At 33.1% G+C, this 21,129-nt stretch overlaps 2 protein-coding genes across 6 annotated transcripts; both read right to left on the bottom strand.

The window, feature by feature from the left end:
* On the bottom strand, positions 1-2,302 carry LOC105127838 (selenoprotein K). 2 transcript variants are annotated; one of them, XM_011029286.1, is made up of 5 exons: positions 2,170-2,302; positions 813-916; positions 565-709; positions 426-469; positions 1-271 (listed from the first exon to the last, which is right to left on the bottom strand). In XM_011029286.1, exons 1-4 carry the CDS (start codon positions 2,186-2,188, stop codon positions 435-437), a joined length of 303 nt encoding a protein of 100 aa, XP_011027588.1. In that variant the 5' UTR covers positions 2,189-2,302; the 3' UTR covers positions 1-271; positions 426-434. The 2 variants fall into 2 exon arrangements, with proteins under 2 accessions (XP_011027588.1, XP_011027587.1); XM_011029285.1 differs by having other exon boundaries at positions 230-469; positions 2,170-2,301.
* A 2,494-nt stretch (positions 2,303-4,796) lies between these two features.
* LOC105127836 (S-locus lectin protein kinase family protein) lies at positions 4,797-11,245 on the bottom strand. Of its 4 annotated transcripts, none has more exons than XM_011029283.1 (3): positions 10,621-11,245; positions 7,096-9,745; positions 4,797-5,435 (listed from the first exon to the last, which is right to left on the bottom strand). In XM_011029283.1, the coding sequence occupies exon 2, from the start codon at positions 9,657-9,659 to the stop codon at positions 7,302-7,304; it is 2,358 nt and encodes a 785-aa protein (XP_011027585.1). In that variant the 5' UTR covers positions 9,660-9,745; positions 10,621-11,245; the 3' UTR covers positions 4,797-5,435; positions 7,096-7,301. The 4 variants fall into 4 exon arrangements, with proteins under 4 accessions (XP_011027585.1, XP_011027586.1, XP_011027584.1 ...); XM_011029284.1 differs by having other exon boundaries at positions 7,096-9,649; XM_011029282.1 differs by lacking the exon at positions 10,621-11,245 and having other exon boundaries at positions 4,797-5,024; positions 5,133-5,435; positions 7,096-10,284.
* Positions 11,246-21,129: the final 9,884 nt, after the last annotated feature.

Genomic DNA, 21,129 nt, shown 5'->3' with positions numbered 1-21,129 from the left:
TTTCTTCCTAATTTGCTCATGTAGTTCTGAATTGATTGCTTTTATTTATGAAAAGTCGCCATAAGCTAATTCTGTATTTTCAAATTCAAACTCAAAACCAGAGTCCCCATTCTACCTTACATGCCAGCACGGGGGTTTGGATGAACCGTAAGGGCTAAACCATTCATGACCATTGGAAGAAGATTTGGTAGACAACGTAGACCATCATCTACTCTATGCGGGAAGGATGTGGACTCCGAAGAACAAAGTCACTGCTTCATATTTAGAGACTCTGAAATATCACAATAGCTTCTTACAAATTGTTTGCATAAAGCTCACGCAGTAACAACTGTAAAATTCAAGAATTACAATATATAAAAACGTTCTTAGAAGTTCTGTTAACACAAATTACTATATATTTCCAACTGTAAATAAACAACAGGTACCTCAACACTTTAGCCACAGCAGGAGCCACAGGCAGGCAAGGAACCTGGAAGTTAAGGATATCAAAATTGTGTTCAACAAAGGGTTGAAAAACGAACACATGAATATCCAAAAATAAATAAACAAGCAAAATTAACTCACTATGGTCAATCCCTCTAACATTGTCCAGTCCACGGGGTGGGCCACGTGGGCGACCACCATATGGTCCACTACCAGGACCTCCTGGGCCACCATCCCATTTCTTGCTAGAACCAGATCCTTTTTTATAAGTATCTGTCTTTTCCATCTAAGACATAAAAGAAATTGAGAAGATCAGTCTCTAGAGGTAGAAGACAAGTACCAAAACAGACATGTTATGACAAAGCAACAATGGAAAATCACTGAATTACCGAGAACATAGTAGAAAAGAACACGCCTATGAGATTCACAATAGCCCAGAAGAAATCAGTTATTGTTCTCAGTCGCCATATGGATCGCTTGGATTTCAATACACCTGACAACAAGGACACAACCACATTGCTGTTAATAATCAGGGACGAAAAGCTTCCACAAATTCAATCCTTAACATGTTTTTTTCTTCCTTTAAAATTCACACCAAAATTAAGAAATGTATATATTGCCCACACTAGCCATGCAATGAGTCAGCCACAGCTTCATCTTGGTATCACTCTTTTCACTTAATGATGCCACCCAGTTGCATTACGGGCCACGTGGTTAAAGTGCGTTTTACAAGCAATTAATTTCATAATCCAATGTTCACATATGATATACGCCGAACAACACCATAAAAGAACCATGAGAAAAAAGTTTATAGAGAGCCCAGGACATCATCAACTTCCAAATGATACACTACGCTTAAAAAGAAGACCATCAACAATGAAACTAATAACGGAAAGGCAGAATGACGTTCGCTTAAAGTTTCCAGCATCAAAAAAAGCTAGAAACAGTCCCCAGAAAAATAAAAAATGATTTTGTTTTTGTGTAATAAAAATGCTTTTGAAAAACTTTAATTTTTTTTAATTTTTTGTTTCAAATTAATATTTTTTGATATTTTTATATTATTTTGATATGCTGATATCAAACAAAAATAATTTTAAAAAAATAAAAAATATTATTTTGATATATTTTTAAATGAAGAAGAGTTTGAAAAAAAACCACAACAAGACTCCCGACAGACTAATGTTTAGCGATCAAGAATTAATGATATCAGTAAACAGATTGCGTGTGCAGGAGAAAACACTGATGGCATCATCTTCCTTGGGTTTATTATCCCATCAATTTCACTGAAACATGTATTACCTTCCACCTTAAGATGGTTTAAACTCCCGCCTAACTCGTGAAGGACCATAAGTTGGTGCATCTTATAAGCCCAAACACCAGATTATGGCATGACCTTCTAACGGTGATCAAACTCCGCGCCATTAATGAAATTAACAACAACAGAACAGACAATCTAATTAAATAATCTCAAAGCATGATTTATGTCAATCTGTTATGCATCAATTCATTATTTTAGGCACAATTAATCCTTCTCCAAATCAATCTAAGCGTTGACTTGAAAAAGAAGAATCCTAATTCCCAAAATGACTCAATCAAACAAAAATCACAAACCAAAAACCCCGCTATCAATATTGATGAATTCACAATTAGAACTGGATAGATAAAACCCTGAAATCTTAAAGACTAAAAAAGGATTTACAATATCGTAGATGGACGAAGATCGCGATAACGACTGAGAGCGCTTACCTCGTTCAACGTATGCCATTGGGTGAGGGTTGATTCCAAGGCCTCTTCTTCTCGAATTTTCTTCGATAATTTTGACTTTCTTTCCTTGTTTATGGAGAGAGCTCAGCCGTTGTGTTTTTTACGCTCATATTAATATATATGGATGGGGATTTTTGGCGTGTTTCCAACGGCAACATACCTTATTTTTATTACGTGTTTGGTTGATTTTGATTGGCTAGAAATGATATAGGAGGAAAATAAACATGCAATTTTGGGCTCGATACTTGACCTTGTGATTTTAGGCCTAAGACAATGTTGCCATGGCCCAGCTCGTTCCCGATTCCCTAACATGCAATGAAGGAAAAGATCCTACATTTAAAACATTTGTGTCATCTTCTTCTTAGATTCTGAATCATATTTCATTAATTTTGAAAATTATTCTTCAAATTAAAATAAAAAAATATTTTTTCATAATAAAAAAATTAATAACGTAAGATATTTTTATTCAAGAAATACTTCTTTTAATTTAAATTATTAAAATCTTGTGCTACTAGTAAAAAAGACAAGCTTTTATCAAGCTAGAAAACGAACAAAAGAGGGATTTCGACTCAGAAATTACACCTTTTATTTCAAGATTTGAATAGATTGATTTCTCGTAAATATTTATTTTATCCATTCAAAAATTAAATAAAAATTGGTTTCAAATTAATTATTGTTCAAATAAAAATTACCCTGCAGTAGAAAGTCATGCATGTTTCCTTCATGATAGCTGAAGTCATCTTCCTGTTTTATTTTTTTATAAAATCTCACATAAAAATTCGTCAGTTAGATAAATATTCAGGGAAGAAATATATAAAAATATTTTCTGAATTCAGTGTTTTTTTTCTTTTCTTTTTAGAAACTCTCATCCTTCTGAACCATTAATCTTTCCGTTCGATAATTAGGAATTATGTTAATTCTTGACCAAAACTAAAACTTCATGTCAGTCCATGTGCAGGAGGAGAAATGAAATTCTTATAAGTAATTTATTTAATTGAATAAATAAATAAATATAGTTTTGATGCAGAATATCTTCTGACTTAAAAAAGTAAAGAGTATATTTGAGAGCCTAGTAATGGTTATTTTTTAAATATTTTTTATTTGGAAATATATTAAAATAATATTTTTTATTTAAAAAAATTATTTTTAATATTAATATATTAAAAGAATTTAAATATATAAAATAAAGAAGAAGAAAAAAAATCCCCAGTATTTTTTTCTTCTTTCTTATTTTATTTCAAGAAGTGTCCTTGAATGTCCTCACGATATCTACGAGGATGATGCGCACTTGGACAGCCTAATTAGGAACCTCTGCCTTCAAAGGTCACAGCCAACACGGGCTCGTAAATGAAAGGGGGATAATGTCACACATGAGCTTTCGAAACTTTACATTTGAATCTAATTTTTAATTTCTTTTCATTATACTCTCTCAAGTAGTTAAGACTTATTTCATAGAAATACATATTTCTCATCGTCAGGTTTTTTTTATTATTATTATTATCTTTATGGATTTCTAGTTTATCCTGATGTTTTTTTCATACTGGCCCCGCCATTAATTCCAGAAATTATAGCTCACCCTGCATGCCAATATTGTCTATTCACAGAAGAAAATAAAAGAGGAAATTGAGCAATGCAGACGAGGTATTGAAGTTGCTTTCAAAAGGACTGGAAATATGTATCCTCCATGCCCACAACGTGAACTAGCCCTGGAAGTTGAACCTCATATTGACATGTCTTCCCTCACCATACTGTCCCGAATGAAGTTCCAGGCCTTCAGGCATGGATGGAAAGATGGCAATTGGATCGCTGTCAAATACCTGCCGATGCACTCTTCGTCGATTCCAAACGTGGTAATGAACCCTCGATTGCTATCTAGATCCACAACTTGCGCAGGAGAAACAGATCATTCACATCTTTTAATGTAAATCAATGGTGTACTGTCATCTTTTACAATATTTAACAATCTTTCTCAAAAAAACAAAATCAACTTTGGTGAATGGACTCATTTATGACTTTCAACATCTTACAGAACCCCTTAAAACATAAGATGAAAGAGGGAAGTACTAAGTAGGATTTGAAATTGCCGAAGCGGAACTAGCATCACCCCTATTTAATAGACATAGCAATCAGCTAACGTTTTTCTTCCATGTATAAGTTCATTTTTCTTCGTAGTCAACATTATTATTATTATCTAATCTAGTTTTCTCCTCAGCAAGGCATCGGGGCATCATCTTTAGGCATGATTATCGATTAATATCCCCCGTCATGTAGGCTCTGCTCTCTACGCCGAGTTTCTTTACAATCTGGTGTTGGCTGTTCCTGTTCAACCAGTGGTTTCCTGATTGTTCTGTAGACTTCCAAGCAACTAATTAAAAGAGGGAGAAGAGGGTCTAAGACTGTCCCCGCTGCCAGTTGTGGTGAACGTTTAGATGCCGAATGGATGGAGCTTTAGATCTTCTTTTTTAAGCAAAAATATGGAGCTCATCATGATTCCTCATCCCCTCAACCTGCTTTTTGCCTCACCAATTACAGTGTGTGCTTTCAGTGTTATTGCAGAGCGATTGATTTTCTAACACAAGGAGAAGAGGTGCGAGCAGAGTCAACTATCATATAGCAATCGTCCCTGCATTACTAAAAAGATGAAAATGGTTTCATAGTATATTTCTAAAATCACACGGGAAATCCTTCCATGTTCACGGGGAGAACACAAGCCAACGCTAAAAAACAGTTATTATATTTCTGTTCAGCATTGAAGTAACAATTGTTATAGTGCTCGGATGAAAATGAACATTTTAGAACTCCTTGAAAATCCCAGCAGCAGTTAAAAATGAGTAAACCTGGCTGTTGGCATAGGAAAAGGATGATCGGATCAATCTACAGATAACAGAGTGTCTGTGCATAAGTGATTCATAAAATAACAATAAGGTGAAGTAAGACATATTGACCATTTTTAATTAACGAAGTATAGTTGTTGCACGTAACAGACCTTACAGAGATGAACAGGAGAGGAGATTTTTATGCTTCTCTGTACCTTTTTCCTTCTCTTCATCTACAAGCACCCGTCCCCTTCGCAGTTCCTGGCATAATCTAAAATGAATTAGATGTCAAAAGATGTGATGACTCAGAGAAAAGATAGAGGAGGATTTCTTTCTGAAATGGCTAACTAACGTTGTATAAGTTGGTATAACCCAGTTTGATCTCTAAAAAGGATCGCAATACATATCTACCAAGTAATGGGATAACCATAACTCTATAATAGGATAGTCAATAAAGGAAGAGCACACATGAATAAGAATAGGCGCAAGAACCCATCTGACACTTCCGGTCAGTCAAGCATTAAATGAATAGATTGTTCTGCAGTTCGAAGTGCTTTACTGATATCAAGATAGCCAACTTTCACGATCCTCTTCATGCACTAGTTTGGAAGGTCCTCCCTCTCAGACATGGTGAGAATGCATTTTGTTTTACAAAATGAAAAGTCCACTAGATAGAGTGCCAGGTACAAGAAGAAATTATATCTCAGGTTATTGAGTCAGCTACAAAAGATTCCAAATGGACATGAATACCAGAGATCAGATCTGTTCAAACATTTCCAGCGCCAAAAAACCTGCTGTGATCCCTAAGTGGTGATCAAACTTATGGGACAGGTGTAGCCCCAGAAGGCATAGCAGACTCTACCAAACTCGAAAGAGGCGAATTTTCCCCAAAACTGATTCTGTAATATACCACTCCTGTTATACTTTCACACGTTGTCAGGATAGGAGTAAATATCCACACAAAAAAATTTGTAGGCGTTCCCTAATAAGGATCCCTGAATACTAAACTGTCATGCATCGACCTAAATACTTCGAAGGAATTCCATTCTTTCACGCCTCAAATTGAGACCTTCTTTAACTGTTAGATGCTAGTTTGACAGCAAAAACATTCAATTAAACAGAGAAAAAATAAAGGAAAAACCATAATTATACGCATATAGAGGGTTATAATACTATAAAGTGTTTGACATTCTCGCACACAAGATAAGAAGTGCACTAGAACTGAAAGGAAAGACGTAAACTCAAACTTACTCAAATGGGAGCTTAATATTCTCTGTTTGACGTTCTCCTCTCCAAGGCTAGAGCCAAAACCACCTCAATAAATTTTCTAGGGAAAGCACTTTCGTTTTTTCAGGAAACTGTTCTTTACAAGCTGTCATTGACACAATCAACGTTGGCATTTGGCAAAATGAATATCAGCAACTGACAAAGAAACTGGTGGCAGATCAAAAGGTTTCTAGCGTCAGTTGTCATCGTAAAGATCAACTCGTGAACTAAAAAACCAAGAAGATCCATACCAATATTTCAGAGCTGATTCATGGGCACCTCTCAATGTTACAATCAACACTGTGCATTACTAAGAACAACATTATCTCTTACTCTTACAGAAGAAAAATCCAGATTTTTTTATTTCAGAGTAAGGGAGAGTAGCATCAGTTTCTTCATACTTTCTCTACTCAAAACTCTAAATAAATGAAGCTCATTTATGTGAGCACAACATTACAATCTCAGTAGATATTGAACACAAACGGTTACATATATCAGTGTTAATCTTCATGGCACAAATGTAACTGGAGATTTGCCATTCCAAACATTGAACTCCTATAAGATCACCTAGTTAATTCTGAAACATCTTAAAACCACAAGATAAGCAGCAAAAAAAAATCAGAAAATCCATGACCACCTCAAAATAAATCATAACTGTACCTTGTGAACTTCATGCAAGCAACAGAACAAAATGAGAACAGCCCAAAATGAGTCGCTGCAAAGATCCCCAGAACAGGAACATATTGCAAGACATGAAGCAGCAGAGAATGTATAGAGAGAACTGGTAGATTCAACTCAACCCTTCATCAGAAAATGTGTAGCAGAAAAATGATAAATTAAAGTTGCAGAACATAATACAAAGACAGACTACCCACTCGTTCAACTCATTTTGAGCTGAGCAACAAGTACGAAGACATAGCTTCAATCTAGAGGGAATGCTATGAACAACTGAAACTCTAAACCAAATACATTGCGTGGTTTCCATTCATTCAAAATATCTATACATGAGCAACATGTATTCATCCATTTATACTATCTTGGGCCTGAAATCTGCTGTGAAGAGATATAGGAGAAACAAGCATGTGAGCCATTTGTTGTGCTTGTTGCTTCTGGATACAAGATGATGTCACTCTGTTCATTTTCCTCCCCAATCATGGAAGCCTCAGTGAATCTACGTCCATAAAAGCGCAAGAAATTCAGAGATTCTATTCTTGGCTGACCTAAAGGGGTGCTGCTTTCCAGCATTCCAACAACACTAACCATTGTAGGCCTCAATAATGGCTCCTCTTGAACACAACATAGAGCAACACGTACTAATCTCTCCATTTCTTCACTTGTTACCCGTCCCTCTAGCCTGGGGTCAGCAAGCTCCAAGTAATTCCCTTGCTCATGCATCTCCAATGCAAATAGTGGGAAATAAACAAATCCAGATCCAGATGATGAAATCGATTGGCCACAACCACTGTTACTGGCATCCATGCTGCAATTTTTTCTTCCACTTACAAGTTCAAGCAGTACCATTCCAAAACTGTAAACGTCAGTTTTTTCTGAGATTGCAGAATTAGTTAACCATTCAGGTGCAAGATAGCCACGGGTACCCCTCATTGTTGTAAATAAACTAGATTGTTCAGGGCCTAGAAGCTTTGAGAGGCCAAAATCAGATATCTTTGCCCGAAAACAGTCATGCAAAAGAATATTCTCTGGCTTGACATCACAATGAATGATTTTTTGTTCACACCCAGAATGCAAGTATGCAAGCCCACGTGCAGTTCCGAGCGCTATCTCAAACCTCTCTTGCCATTCCAAGACAGGCCCACTGCCAAAGAGGGTCCTGTCTAGTGAGCCACGATTCATATACTCATAAACTAAAAGGCGCTGTCTCCCTTGGGCACAAAATCCTCTCAGTTTCACCAGGTTGACGTGGTGTATATTTCCGATTACTGCAATTTCAGTGCAAAAATCTTTTTTCCCTTGGACTCCTAAATTGGTTATCTTCTTTACTGCTACAGCTGATTTATCAGGCAGCGTACCCTTGTATACAACACCGAACCCACCAGACCCTATCTTGGTCTTAAAATTATCAGTAGCTACCTCAAGCTCTTCATAGTCAAACCGTTGTGGTAAGCCTGGGATGTAGAAGGCGTCCAGATCTCCTGAAGAAATCGAGTTTGCATGGCCTAGTTTTGTCTCTTTAATCTTCAAAAAACTCCATTTTCTCCACCAGAGGAAACTGAAAACAACTATGATGAAGAACCCAGTAAAAGGTAACAGCACCAGAGCAAATACAGGGAAGTCTTGTCTTTGATTAGTAGACCCATTGTTGGAAGGTGAATCATTTCCACCTAAAGTCTTAATGTAGCCCAAATGATCGTCATCATCTGTAGTACTTGCTATAATGGAACCTAATTCATTTTCAAATGCATAGCAAGATCCAGAAGAATTTTGATAATAAATTCCCAAACAAGAACAGTCAGCAGTGCAGACATCTTGACAGACTGACAAATTCACACCATATTCTATAGGCTCAGAGAAATCAATAGAGAAGTAACTCATACCATAGCCAAGCCTCAGATAAGAAACATCAGATGAATTCAACTGAGTAACATTCTTGGCAGAATTGCAAGCCAATGGCAAAGAAAAACCATCACTTGGCACGCAGCCACTCGAATTTTGTGAGCCTCCTAGGAAACCTTGGGGGCATGAACAAATTGGGCCATTGTATGTAGTGCCAGTACACAGTCCAATTCTGCCACAAACAAATGGAATTCGACAACCATCAGGTGGCCCTACAAATTCCTGTTTCCTGTCAGTACCCAGAAAACTACTGATCATGAACTGGCCAGAAGCATCCAACTGAGCAATTCGGAACTTGGATGGAGGCAAGGTCACCTGTGTCACAACTGCTGATCCATTACGACCAAAGAGAAAGAGACCTGTTCCATTAATTTCCATATATTCATTTATATAATTAGAGTTCCTGTAAGCTCGGGCATCCATAGATAATTTCCAGTATGTCTGCCCATACCATTGCAGCATGACATCTGAATCACTGACAGTCAGCTTGTAATCACCAGTTGACAAGTCATCATCTGATACAGCACTGGATAGAATTGTGTCCTCAAGTAAGTGTTGTCCCATGACAATCGTGTCTGTTGGATATTGGAAGCTCTCCCAAAGAGAATGATTCAACTGGTCAAGTAAAACAAGATTGCCCATCTCAGTTAGCTGCAGTGCATGTACTGATGATCTTAGTGGTGGAGTTGACCATTTTTCATTACCGTCTTGCTCGGCAATGGTAATTCCAATAGCTGTGAGAATCATTTTACCAGAACTTGAGATAGGACCATCACGATTAGCAGACCAGATGACGGTGCCAGACACTGCATGCATAACACACAAGTAATAGTGAGCCTTTTGTACTCCAGGGTTGAAGATAGCAACTTTGAATGTTCCATTATGTGAGAACAGGAAAGCCCCTGCGTTGTCAATAAATTTAAAGCTTGAAGCAGTGAAATTTGGAGAGATTGATTCAGTGTAAGTAACACCAGATACAAGAACATGGAACAAAAAACTGGTGGACAAGAATAACAACAAGGTTCCCATATGGTGGATTGGTTGAATGATGAACAGACGAGAGAAAAGTAAGCCGTTTGATGACAGAGGTTTTGGTGGATTTGGAATTGGTCTGCCAGAATTTCTCCATTTCTTTTTTTCCTATCCAGCTTCTTGGTTCTCCGTTGACTTCTCTCTCTCAACACCAACTAAATGCTGCCTGATTTGTGACGAAGGTGGAGAGGGTATGCGTTTACTTGGTGATAGCATCAGCTGAGATGTTCAGATTTAAAAATTTTCGTTCTGGTCAAACCTGAGGGGCTTTTATTATAGTTGCAGGACAATTGGTGATTCATGAATTTAAGAACCATTTGTTTAAACAATCTTGTTTTCTCAAACAACATGCTGACAACCATCATCCCGCCTCTTTTATTCACGCCAACCTTCCATTTAAAAAGAATGGCCACAGACCACCCCTCTATAATTATATAAACATTTCATGCACACCATGACAGAATCATGTCTTCAGTTAAAATTAAATAGTATATAGCACTATTGACGTTCAAGTATGAACAGCTACAAGCCAAGCCATTATCAAGAACATGAAAATTAACAAGTAAAGGCCGTCATTCATTGATGGCTTGACATTGTTATATTGTCACCAATATTTCTTATTTCCCTTGGCAAATAAATTAATAGACAATTATATAAAGTCCAAATTGCCCTAAGACAAAAGAAAAAAATAAACAAAACATCAAACACATGGTGTGTATTGGAAAGCAAACAAAAAAATAAATACCTTACTATTTTTATCTGTTGCGCAATGGAGCCTCCAAGAGCCGAGAGAGATAGCACCACACGAAAAATCCCGAATGGATCCATCCCACGATGCGAAAAGGATCTCTAATGCTCAAACGCGACAATTGCTCGCAATAAATGGTTGGTTTAGGCTTCAGATTCTACAGAGGAAGTTATGAGAGTGACACAGCTGGTAGGGAATTGAGTAAAAAAGCATTAAAGAAGGGACGGAAGCAGGCAAAAAGCGTAGAAGAGAACAAGTGTGTGGTTAATGTGGGCAGTGATGATGTTTTGGATTTGAGAGGGGAGATAGTTGACTCGGTTGTGGCGGGAGATAGAGTGAGATGGGGGTTTATGACGATGAGAGAAGAACAAGAGCGGAGGATTAAAAGAGGGAAGTGGGTTTCAAGTTTTAAAGAGGGAACGGGGAGATTTTCGGGGAAGAAACAGTGGTTTTGGTGAAAATGGAAGCCGTCCGTTTGTTCTAAGCAAGGGAGTGAGACCCTGAGATGGTGTTTCGGAATCCCCATGGGTAGGTAATATCGTTATAGCAATCTCCTTGTTTTGGCGCCAACCTAAAAGATGGCGTTTTTGCTTCTTCTTTTTTTCCTTTCCTCTTTTCAATGGCGCCAGCCCAAGAAAAACCTGCAATTGGAAGAAGAAAAAATCTGAAATAAACATGCTATTTAGATGATTTTAGTGGGGCAGGGCTTGATCAATGGTGCCTATCATAATTCGATTAACCCGTGGATCTCAATCGTCCAAAAAATTAAATAAAAGTTTTAAAAATCCTTCATTCTTGAATTATAGTGGTATTTCCTTACTTTTATATCTTCACGATATATCATCTAACAGGATATAATTAAGGTATGGGAATATATATGCCATGTGGAGGCGGTTGCACCTAGCTCGAGCTGAGCATGCTTTCAGTATCTGTAACAAATTTCAATAAAAGAAGCTTCGCATTGTTTGATACTGTATATCAGATCAGCGAATCAGGTGACCCCATTTTCTTTTTTCTTTTTTCTTTTTCAATTTTTTTTTAAATTAAGTCCTTTAATAACGTAATTAGCTTAATTTAGTTTTGAAATTATAATAGAATTCTCAAATTAAAAGATAAAAGGATGAAATGTGATCAAACACTATTAAAAATCAAGTCTTCTGTGATTTTTATTTTGACTTTGAATTTTATTTTATTTATTGTTTAATTTTTGAAAAGCAATAAAAAAAATAGTTAATTATCGGGATTCTAGTAACTAAAATAATTAAATTTTAGGTTAAATATTTTATATGATTAAATGAGTTTAAAGATAGTGATTTTTTATATTTATCTTGCTGGAAAAAATAGATTGGGGTTTAAAAAAGATTTGTGATCTCAAATTAATTTTTTTGTTTTTTAATCAATTTTTTACTATTTTAAAGCACAAGTGGATTTATTAAAATTTGTAGAGTGTCTTCCAAGTATTTTCGTGTTAAAAAATAGTTGAAATAGGTTATTTGGTACAAGATATACAATTCAATTTTCTACCCAATTTCAGGTCATTTTTTTTTTTTTTAGATTAACGTGGGTGTCCGGGCCAGCTTGCGTGCACCATGACTAATCCCACGAGCCTTGAAGTTAACGACCATGTAAGCCTCCAGTGGCCATCATATGAGCAACTAAAGACTCGAACCTAAGATCACAGAAGGGATTTCAGGTCACTTTGATTGCATGGAATGGAGTAAACGCGAAATGCGTCGCCTGGCCTCCAAGCCCTTGCACACCTGGCCCTTTTCTTTTATTTATTTTTTTTGCACTCAAAAAAATTTAACATGTTAATTCACTTACTCTTGAAATTCTTATTTGAATTTTAACACTTTTTTCAATTAATGTGATGATGGTGATGAATTGCTCATGAAAATTTAATTAGATTTTTTTATTCAAATTTTTAATTTTTTTTTGAAAATAATTTTATCACATTTATAAGTTTTTTAGCTTTCAATCACGTAAAAAATAAAAACATACTATTTTGATATTTTTTAACCTGCTTTAATTTTTTTTAATAAAACAATGATTCCAAATTAAAAACATGCTTTCACTAGATAAATAAAAGATATATAAATAAGAAGAATGATTTTACACTTTAAAAAAATTTGTTTTGTACTTGTTTGAAATGACTTGTAAATAAAAAAAATATTATTCTATAATTAAATAAAAAAATTTAAAAAGTTACGCTGCTACATGAGATCAGCTATTTTAATAATTCAATTTTTTTATTTAAATCAACATATTTATTATATTTTATTGTTATATATAATTTTGGATTGATTTTATTAAACACACATCAACCCTTAATTTTTTAATTAATTTTTTTATAAAAGTTCTTTTTTAGAACCAAGCTAATTTTTTAATTTAATAACAATACTAAAAACTTCTTCATGGCGTAAATATTTTTTTAAGTTTAATATATATATATAGCAAAGGTCATGCAAACTAGTCCCTTCTAATAAATTTTCAAATATGTAAGTTGTTGTTTATATTTGACTAAAAAAATTAATGACACAGCAGTACGGTGATTAGGTGAGGAAGGTACAAAGAATCAAGAGCCCGGAATACCGGACTTGAATATCCCCGTGAGACAGCGGCACTAAATTGCCAGATCTTCAAAGGATTAAAATAATACCAGTACTTTAAGAAAACACGCGCACTTGTATATAACATATCGAATCTCAGTGCTTTAAATTTAGCCGCCAGGTTTATGTCCTTATTTTAATAGTTATCTCTTTGTTGATTCAATACGTATCGACGGTAATCTACGAGGATACGGACATAGCACGACTTCTCTATAGAGATACGGTAATTCTTAAAAACATAGAATGCCATTAGATCACTGATTACGTCGGATCAAATATTTTTTTAAACATGAAAAAAGAATATTTAGATATTATTAAAATATTTTTATTAAAAAAAATTATATAAAAATTATTTTAATATAATTTAGTTTACTTTACAAGTTTATAAATAAGTTAAATATGTGATATAAATATAATTTGACTAAAAAAATCTAAGATGATAATGTAATAGATGAACTTAGGTATGCTCAAGATAATTTGTTAAATTTATCACTTGGATGATGAAATTAAAATAATTTCATGCAGAATAAATTATAAAATTTAATTTTCAATCAATTTAATATTAATTTAATATTAACTGATAAAATTTAAAAAATAAAAAAAAAACTTAGAATTATTAACCTTTTAACTCATAAAATTTAGAATTATATTTAAAGTAATATTAAAAAAAATTTGAACGCTAAAAAATATTTCATGAGAAGTATATTAAAATATCATCTACCTCTATATGTTATTTTATCAATTAATATTAGTAAAAGTAATCATCGGTAAATTACTGGAATAAAGTTTTATTTAGTCAAATGATTAATTTTTTAACTAATAAAACTTAGAATTATACTTGAACTATTCTTAAAAAAAAAAATGAACGCTAAAAAGTATTTTATCGATTTCTTCACGCACCCAAATTTAAAAATATTTTATTAGTATTATTTTATCGCATTTTCACAAAACACGATACTTATTAAGTCGTATCTAAACGTTAGTACGTGGAGTCAAGCGTCAAGAGAGAAGTAGGTAGATCATAGACGGCGAGTAACGACTTCGCTTGGTCGGGAAATGCCCAAGGCCAACTCACCCCAGCTGGACGAGCAGGTTGCTGCCGGGTAATATAAAAATCAAAGAATTGCTCGCTGTCTCCGCTCCACGCATGATGCAACTATCAACGGCTTTAAGGATCAGTGCTCAGAAAGGCTGTGAATCCCATCAAATCCGGGCGGCACCAACCTAATCTATTCACTCGATTTGCAGGCCACCATCTGCGCTCCAGCTTGGGAGAGCTTAGCTACCAATACCACGGTTTTGACTTCTTTCTTGAACTGTGAAAGACAAGAAAAAGGGCAATCCCCTTGACCACACACGACGACAAACTTTTTACCGACAGTATGCCTGGGCAGTGTATAACCAAGTAGAGCCATTTTAAAGGCTGGTGCCATAATCTTTTTATGAAAATAATTTTAGCTATTTAATTTTTTTCTCTGTGCTACAAGTTTTTTTAAAGGTATTTTGTATTTATAAATATATGAAAATAATAATTTTTAATTTTTTTAATATTAGTAGATGATAATAATTTAAAAAATTAATTTTTTTAAAATTGAATGCGTGGTTGTACTACATAAACAAAAGATGCCAGAATATCTATTCTGAATCAGTCGCCTAACGAGACGGTTGGATCATACTCGGGAAGTTTTTCAAACATGCACTGTCACTTCCACCATATATATGTTGATTTGACTTTGCTTTCGTTTGTTGGAATGTGATGTCCCTGGGCGGTGAGATAAAAAAAAGGAAGGTTTGCTTCAACAATTAATTATTTTCACGTAAATTTTGTTTTTGTGTTTTTAAAAAATTATTTTTATTTTAAATTAATATTTTAATATCGAAAATAATTTTTTTTAAAATATATTTTTTAAAAAATTATTATTATACTTTTAAATACCAAAACTCTCTTTATTTATTTTCGGGCTAGGTATACTTGTAAAATAACCCACAAACTGGTAATTGCCTATCTGCCTTTTACTAATAATAAAAATCGAAATTGCAGTAAATTAATTCAGATTTCACACCCCCCCCCCAACCTACCAGCATATCTCGCAACCTCCGTGCCAAGGGGGCGCCACCACAATTACCATCGACTTTAGGGCCCAGCATCGAACTCCTCCGTCTTTCTTTCTTTATCGTTCTTTGTTCTCCTTTCACTTCTAGCTGTCAAGGTGTTTTGGGCCTTTTGGCTACATTGCATTCCCACCACCACCCAGCTTTACCTTTACCCGTAATAATATCCATAGTTTTCAGATCCGGTACTGTAAGCGGTCTTGTTCAAAATTTGGATTCTGGGTTATGATTAGGTTGTTAGAATTATATTTTAATTAAAATAATATTATTTTAATTAAAAAATTGAAAAATTGTAAGTGAATTTTTAATGGGATTTTTATGAATCAATCAGATTACAGCGTTAACATGTTGGATCAACTAAATTTTTTGTTTTTCTAATTTTTCTTCAATCTATACCGATCTTAGCTTCGAGTTTAACATCTTATTGATCAGCAGTCAAATTGGGCATGGTGTTGGGCAGTTTCTGATGGTTTCATTACTGGAGAAGGTTTTTCTCTGTGTGAAAACATTGAGCCAATCAGTTCACCTATGTATGGGGTGATGGGTCTTCCGGAAATTGAACTTGAGACGCTTGCTTTTGTTGAGGAAACTCTCAATTTTGCTTACCAATAATGTTTGTAGTTGTTACTCATTTCAAGCACATTTTTAGCGTGTATCATAAAATAAAATAGTGAGATGGAGATGGGCATTTCTGTGCTTGTAAGAGGCGAGGAAGGGAGTTCCTGGGTTCTTGTTTGGAGCCATCCAGGATTTCGCAACTCTCTGTGATGCTCCATTTACGAGCAGCTATTTAGCATACAGAACTTGTTATGTTTGTTTCCTGTGCTTCTTTTGATGTCGTTGTCTAGATTCTCCGTAAAGGTCTCGGAAGGTGGCATCTTTTGTTTTCCTTTTGTTTTCTAGTTACTTATTCTGATCTTTGGTTTCCCACCATGATTTTTGTCGTTGGAGATGGATGGAAGTCTTGCTAAGAGAACGTTTGAAGGGAGGCATTCTTTTTTTAAAAAAAAAAAAGTATTTGTAAGTCTGTGGTTATTTTTAAAATATTTTTTATTTATAATTATATTAAAATAATATTTTTATATTTTCAAAATTATTTTTGAATTTATGTATCAAAATGATCTAAAAATATCAAAAAAAAATATTAATTTCAAATAAATAAAAAAATTTCAATTTTTTTCAAAAATATTTTTGAAATATAAAAACAAATGAAAATATCAGAATTCTAAAAAATTGTTCTATCATACCATGCTATGATGGATTCCAATAACTATTTACCAAAATACTTATCTCAATATCTTAGATTTGATATAAGAAAAATTGAGTTTGTAGTGTATAATTCTTAGAAAAAAATTACAATTAATTAATATTTTATTAGTTAAATGACACCTAAAAATTCAAAAAATAACACCTAATATAAACTATTATAGTTGAATGGAATTTGTTAACATCAAAATCAATTGTAACTAAGATGATAATTTTCTTTGTTTATTGTTTAAGATGGCTATCCATCTCTCCTCTCTAGCTAGAAACTAAAGAATAAAAAAAATTAATTTTTGAATAAGGATAAAGTTTTAGAAAAATATGGGGATTGTTAAGTTTGAAAAGGAAAGTAAAGGGATGAAAATGAATGTTTTACCTAGATTCTAGAATGACCATGGGTTTTCCTTGTTTTTTACTATTTGATCCCTTATGATTGAATTTTTATTTTCTTGGCAAATTTTGAATTGGTCATCAAATTAGACATGGAAGGAGTCATTTGAAAAAAAAAAAGATTGAGAACTAATTTTAAAAAAAAAATTAATAGCAATGTGGATTGCAAAAATAAAAGCTCGTGCCTTTTAGTTTTTTCTTTAATTTAATTAATTTTTTAAAATAATAAATCTAATTTTAACAAATCCAAAAAAATCACGCGAGGGTCAAATATTGAAAAACACAGGCTCAAATAACATGTCTAAACCAGCATACCCATTGATTCAGCTCCCAAGTTTAAAGGTACAACGTTGAACTTAACCTCTTGGTTAAACCCAACAGAAACGGGTCTAAACAGCGTCCAAGTCCAATACTTCAAGTGCTGGGTATTCCTGGTTTCTAAGGTGTGTGACCACCATTATGTTGGGCATGCTACTCTACAACTCTATGAACTTGAGCACCTAACATTTTTGAGCTCGTATAACATGGCTAAATTTATGTCTCATTTCTGGCAACTACATGTAACTTGTTTAAGTCTAACACACTATTATTTTTTTTTTTTCAAGATCTCGTGAGGGTTTTTTTTGTAATTTTTTAGAACCCTCACGGAGGTCACACAATATTTTATATTAATTCAATATATATTATTTGGAATAGAATATAATTCAAAACATTACGTTAATTTATACAGGTAAAATAATTCTTCAACCTCTTATCTCCATAAAAAATAAGACTTATATGCTATAAATATCTCATAAATTCACCAGGTTCAAGATTCATAATCATTTTATTTTTAATATTTTTAGTATAAATATTTTTAGAATATATTTTTTTAAGTATTATTATATTTTTTTCCTATAAAGTTATTAATTTAAGGATATAAGTATATGAGAGTTTTTTACAAGTACATGATTTTTCATGTCAAGCTATTATTTACCTTAACTTATCATGTGAGGTTATTAACCACTAATTATTTTAATTAAAAAAATAAATCAAATTGTTGAAGTAAAAATATAACTAATTATCTAATATATAAGATTTCCTATTAACTACTTGGATTTTTTTAGTAAATAATTACAAAGATTCCGACAACGTGGTGACCACTATATTATTATTTGTTGTCTGCGAAACTCATCCAAGTTAATGTTGTTTGAAGACCTTATGATCAACATGGAATTTAATATTGTTTACATGACTTCAAATCACGTGTTCTTAATTCATGAATTAATTATTTGTTATCTCTAATTAACTATCTTGTGTCCTTATCATTTGAGTTAAAGAAGCAAAAGCTCATAAATTATTTTTTACCCATTATATCAACATTGAGTTGAGGGAACAATGTTGCAAGTGAAGATCTGCAGCTGGTGGCTGTCAAGGGATTCAGCTGAGAGAGCGCCAAATTATTATTAACATGTACTAAAAGCTATTGCCGGTTAGCATTTTAACAATCAACAGTGAAATGTTTTAGCCTTTTTTAATTTAGTAATCAAGGTTTTCTTTTCTTTTCTTTTAAGTGAGAAAAACCACGGTGAAGTGTCTAGTAAGTTTCTGTTTGTTTTGATTTTGTATTTTAAAATTATTTTTAAAAACATTTAAAAATTTGTTATTTATTTATTTATTTCAAATTAATATTTTTTAATATTTTTAAATCATTTTAATACGTTGATGTTAAAAATATTTTTTTAAAAATAAAAAAATATTTTTTAATATATTTTTAAATAAAAAATATTTTTTAAAAGATAATTATAATTACAATTTTATTTTTAAAAAATAATTATAAGGAAAATCCCAAATACTCCTAAAAAGCTAAAAGAATAAAGAAATATTTAAAGCGCAGAGCGAGTAAAAAATTAAAAAAACTAAAATAAAACATCATTCAGGGCACCTTGATAACTAGACAACGTTGGGAAGGCCTGTCGGTTATGTCAAATATCAAACATGGATTTACTTTTTACTTCTTGGGCTGAAGTATGCGGAGTTCTTTGTCCTGTTCCGGGGCCCACTAGGAGTGTTTTCACTTCCACTGGCAAATCCACAAGAAGCCAGGCACTGCGATACGTCTTCAATGAGTTTTCCATATAATTTGTAATTTTATTAGTAGAAAATGTTTTATTAAATCTCCATATTAATATAATATTATATTTAATAATTTCATAATGAATTTTTTGTTTAATAATAACTTGTTGTCTATCAACGGTGTTAAAACTTAATGATGAATATGCATGGACTTGATTTTTTTTTTTCCACGGGTTTCGATTTCATTAATCAACCCTGAAATTTTAATGGCGTTAGCAGGGGGGTGTGGGGGGCGTGATTGAATAAAAAAATTTATTTTACAAGGATATAATGAGACATTATTTGATAACGGAACCTAATTAAACATTTTATGTTAGTAGAAGGATGAACTATATCAAAAGCTCTGTCTCGAATAAAAGACGACGTTAAGCCCATATCACATGTTTTCTGATTCGACCTAGGATACAAGCCAAGTTATGGTTACCGTTTTTTTTTTAAAAAATACTTTATTCCAAAAGAAGCATAAAAAATAACATCAAATATACTTATTTTTAACCGAAGGCAAAGGAGAACGAAACAATAAAGCAAATCCTTAGCGAACAAGTTTATATTTCTTTCAAGAGAAATCAATTCAGCCCACGTATTCTCTCGTGGTTTGATTAGCTGAACAAAAAATAAATAAATTATATTGATAGAAATTATAGAGATGCTGTAAATCTTTTTATGATGAAATGTCTGATCGATATTTTTACTATAAATAGTGGTTCAAATCCAAGATACATAGTTGATTCTGGATGAAGAATGAAATAACTAGACACTATATTAGTAAAATACTATAGAAGTTCTTTTTTATAGTTTTAAGATTCGGTAGGGTCAATCAATAATAAAACTAAAATCATAAGTTAAAAGGATTGAACTCAAAATATTTTTAAAAAAATTAAAATAATATTTTTTAATAAAAATAAAAAATTTAATAAGTTGGTGGCATGGTTATTAATAAGTTAATCAATTTTTTTATATTTTTTCAACTCAGATTTGGTTTCCCGAATTCCAAAACAACCTTTTTGGTAAGTTTAAGTTTTAAAATAATAATTTTTATTTTTATTTTTTTCCAGTTATATTTTTTTATGCTCAAATTAATAATTAATTTGTCAAAATTTGTTAAGAATATATAAAATTTTAAAAAAATTGGATCAAAGTGTAAAATAAAAAAAACTGTAATCATTTTAAAGGTAGAAAAGTTATTTTCACCCTCTTATTTTTTCTCTTCCTCTACAATCCCTATATTTCTTAAATTTTAATTTTAATATTAAATTTAAATTTTTTAATATTTAAATTTGAAAAGAAAAAAAAATCACTTGAAATACTGAGGCGAGAGGATATGGTTGGTTTTGCTCTCCTTTGAAATATCCACATCCATCACATGACTTTGACGCCAACGCATTCAATTAGGCTAGATGTAGGAAAATTTCCACTCAAAAGGTACGACTAATTTTCTGTTTTAATTAGAAATTTTAAATATTTTTAGATTATTTTGATATATTAATATTAAAAAATATATTTTAATATATATATTTTTAAAAAAACTTTTATCATTACTCTGAACACCCCGTGGTACCACTATAGATTATAAAACTCCGTCTGTTTTCTAGTCTTCTTTACCACCGTCCATACGACCATAAATACCAGCCAATACACGCACACAAGCCCCGAAATTTCAAATTCTATAATACCCCCTCACCTCCACGGCGCAGTTTAGCACTCACCAATCCAACACTGAAACGTGGCACATGATCCATCCATCCTTCCCACGGAGCACAAAACCTCCCACTAAAGAAAAAAAATCATAATCATAAAAAAAGAGAAAGGGAAGCAAAGAGGGCGCAAAAGAAAAGGAAAAAGTAAAAGGAAAAAAAGGAAAGCGAAGAGGCTGGGCTGGCTGGGGTCAGGGCCTTGGGGAGAGTAGACAAAGGAATCAATTGTCGGCGCCATTTGTCTTAGCCGACCAATCACAACGTCCCTTTCCCTGTCTAACTTCCCACCTTCACGTCTTCATAAACCCTATCATCTCTCTTTC

The sequence above is a fragment of the Populus euphratica genome, unplaced genomic scaffold, assembly GCF_000495115.2.
Source record: "Populus euphratica unplaced genomic scaffold, PopEup_1.0 scaffold93.1, whole genome shotgun sequence".
Classification (NCBI taxonomy): Eukaryota; Viridiplantae; Streptophyta; class Magnoliopsida; order Malpighiales; family Salicaceae; genus Populus; species Populus euphratica.
This window is presented reverse-complemented; position numbering and strand designations above follow the sequence as displayed.

Coding starts and splice junctions, on each gene's coding strand:
- LOC105127836 (XM_011029281.1), bottom strand. CDS start 9,872: ATGGGAACCTTGTTGTTATTCTTGTCCACCAGTTTTTTGTTCCATGTT.
- LOC105127838 (XM_011029286.1), bottom strand. Junction 710..812: donor TCTTTTCTACTATGTTCTCG/GTAATTCAGTGA, acceptor TTTATGTCTTAG/ATGGAAAAGACAGATACTTA. Junction 470..564: donor TGTTAGAGGGATTGACCATA/GTGAGTTAATTT, acceptor CTTAACTTCCAG/GTTCCTTGCCTGCCTGTGGC.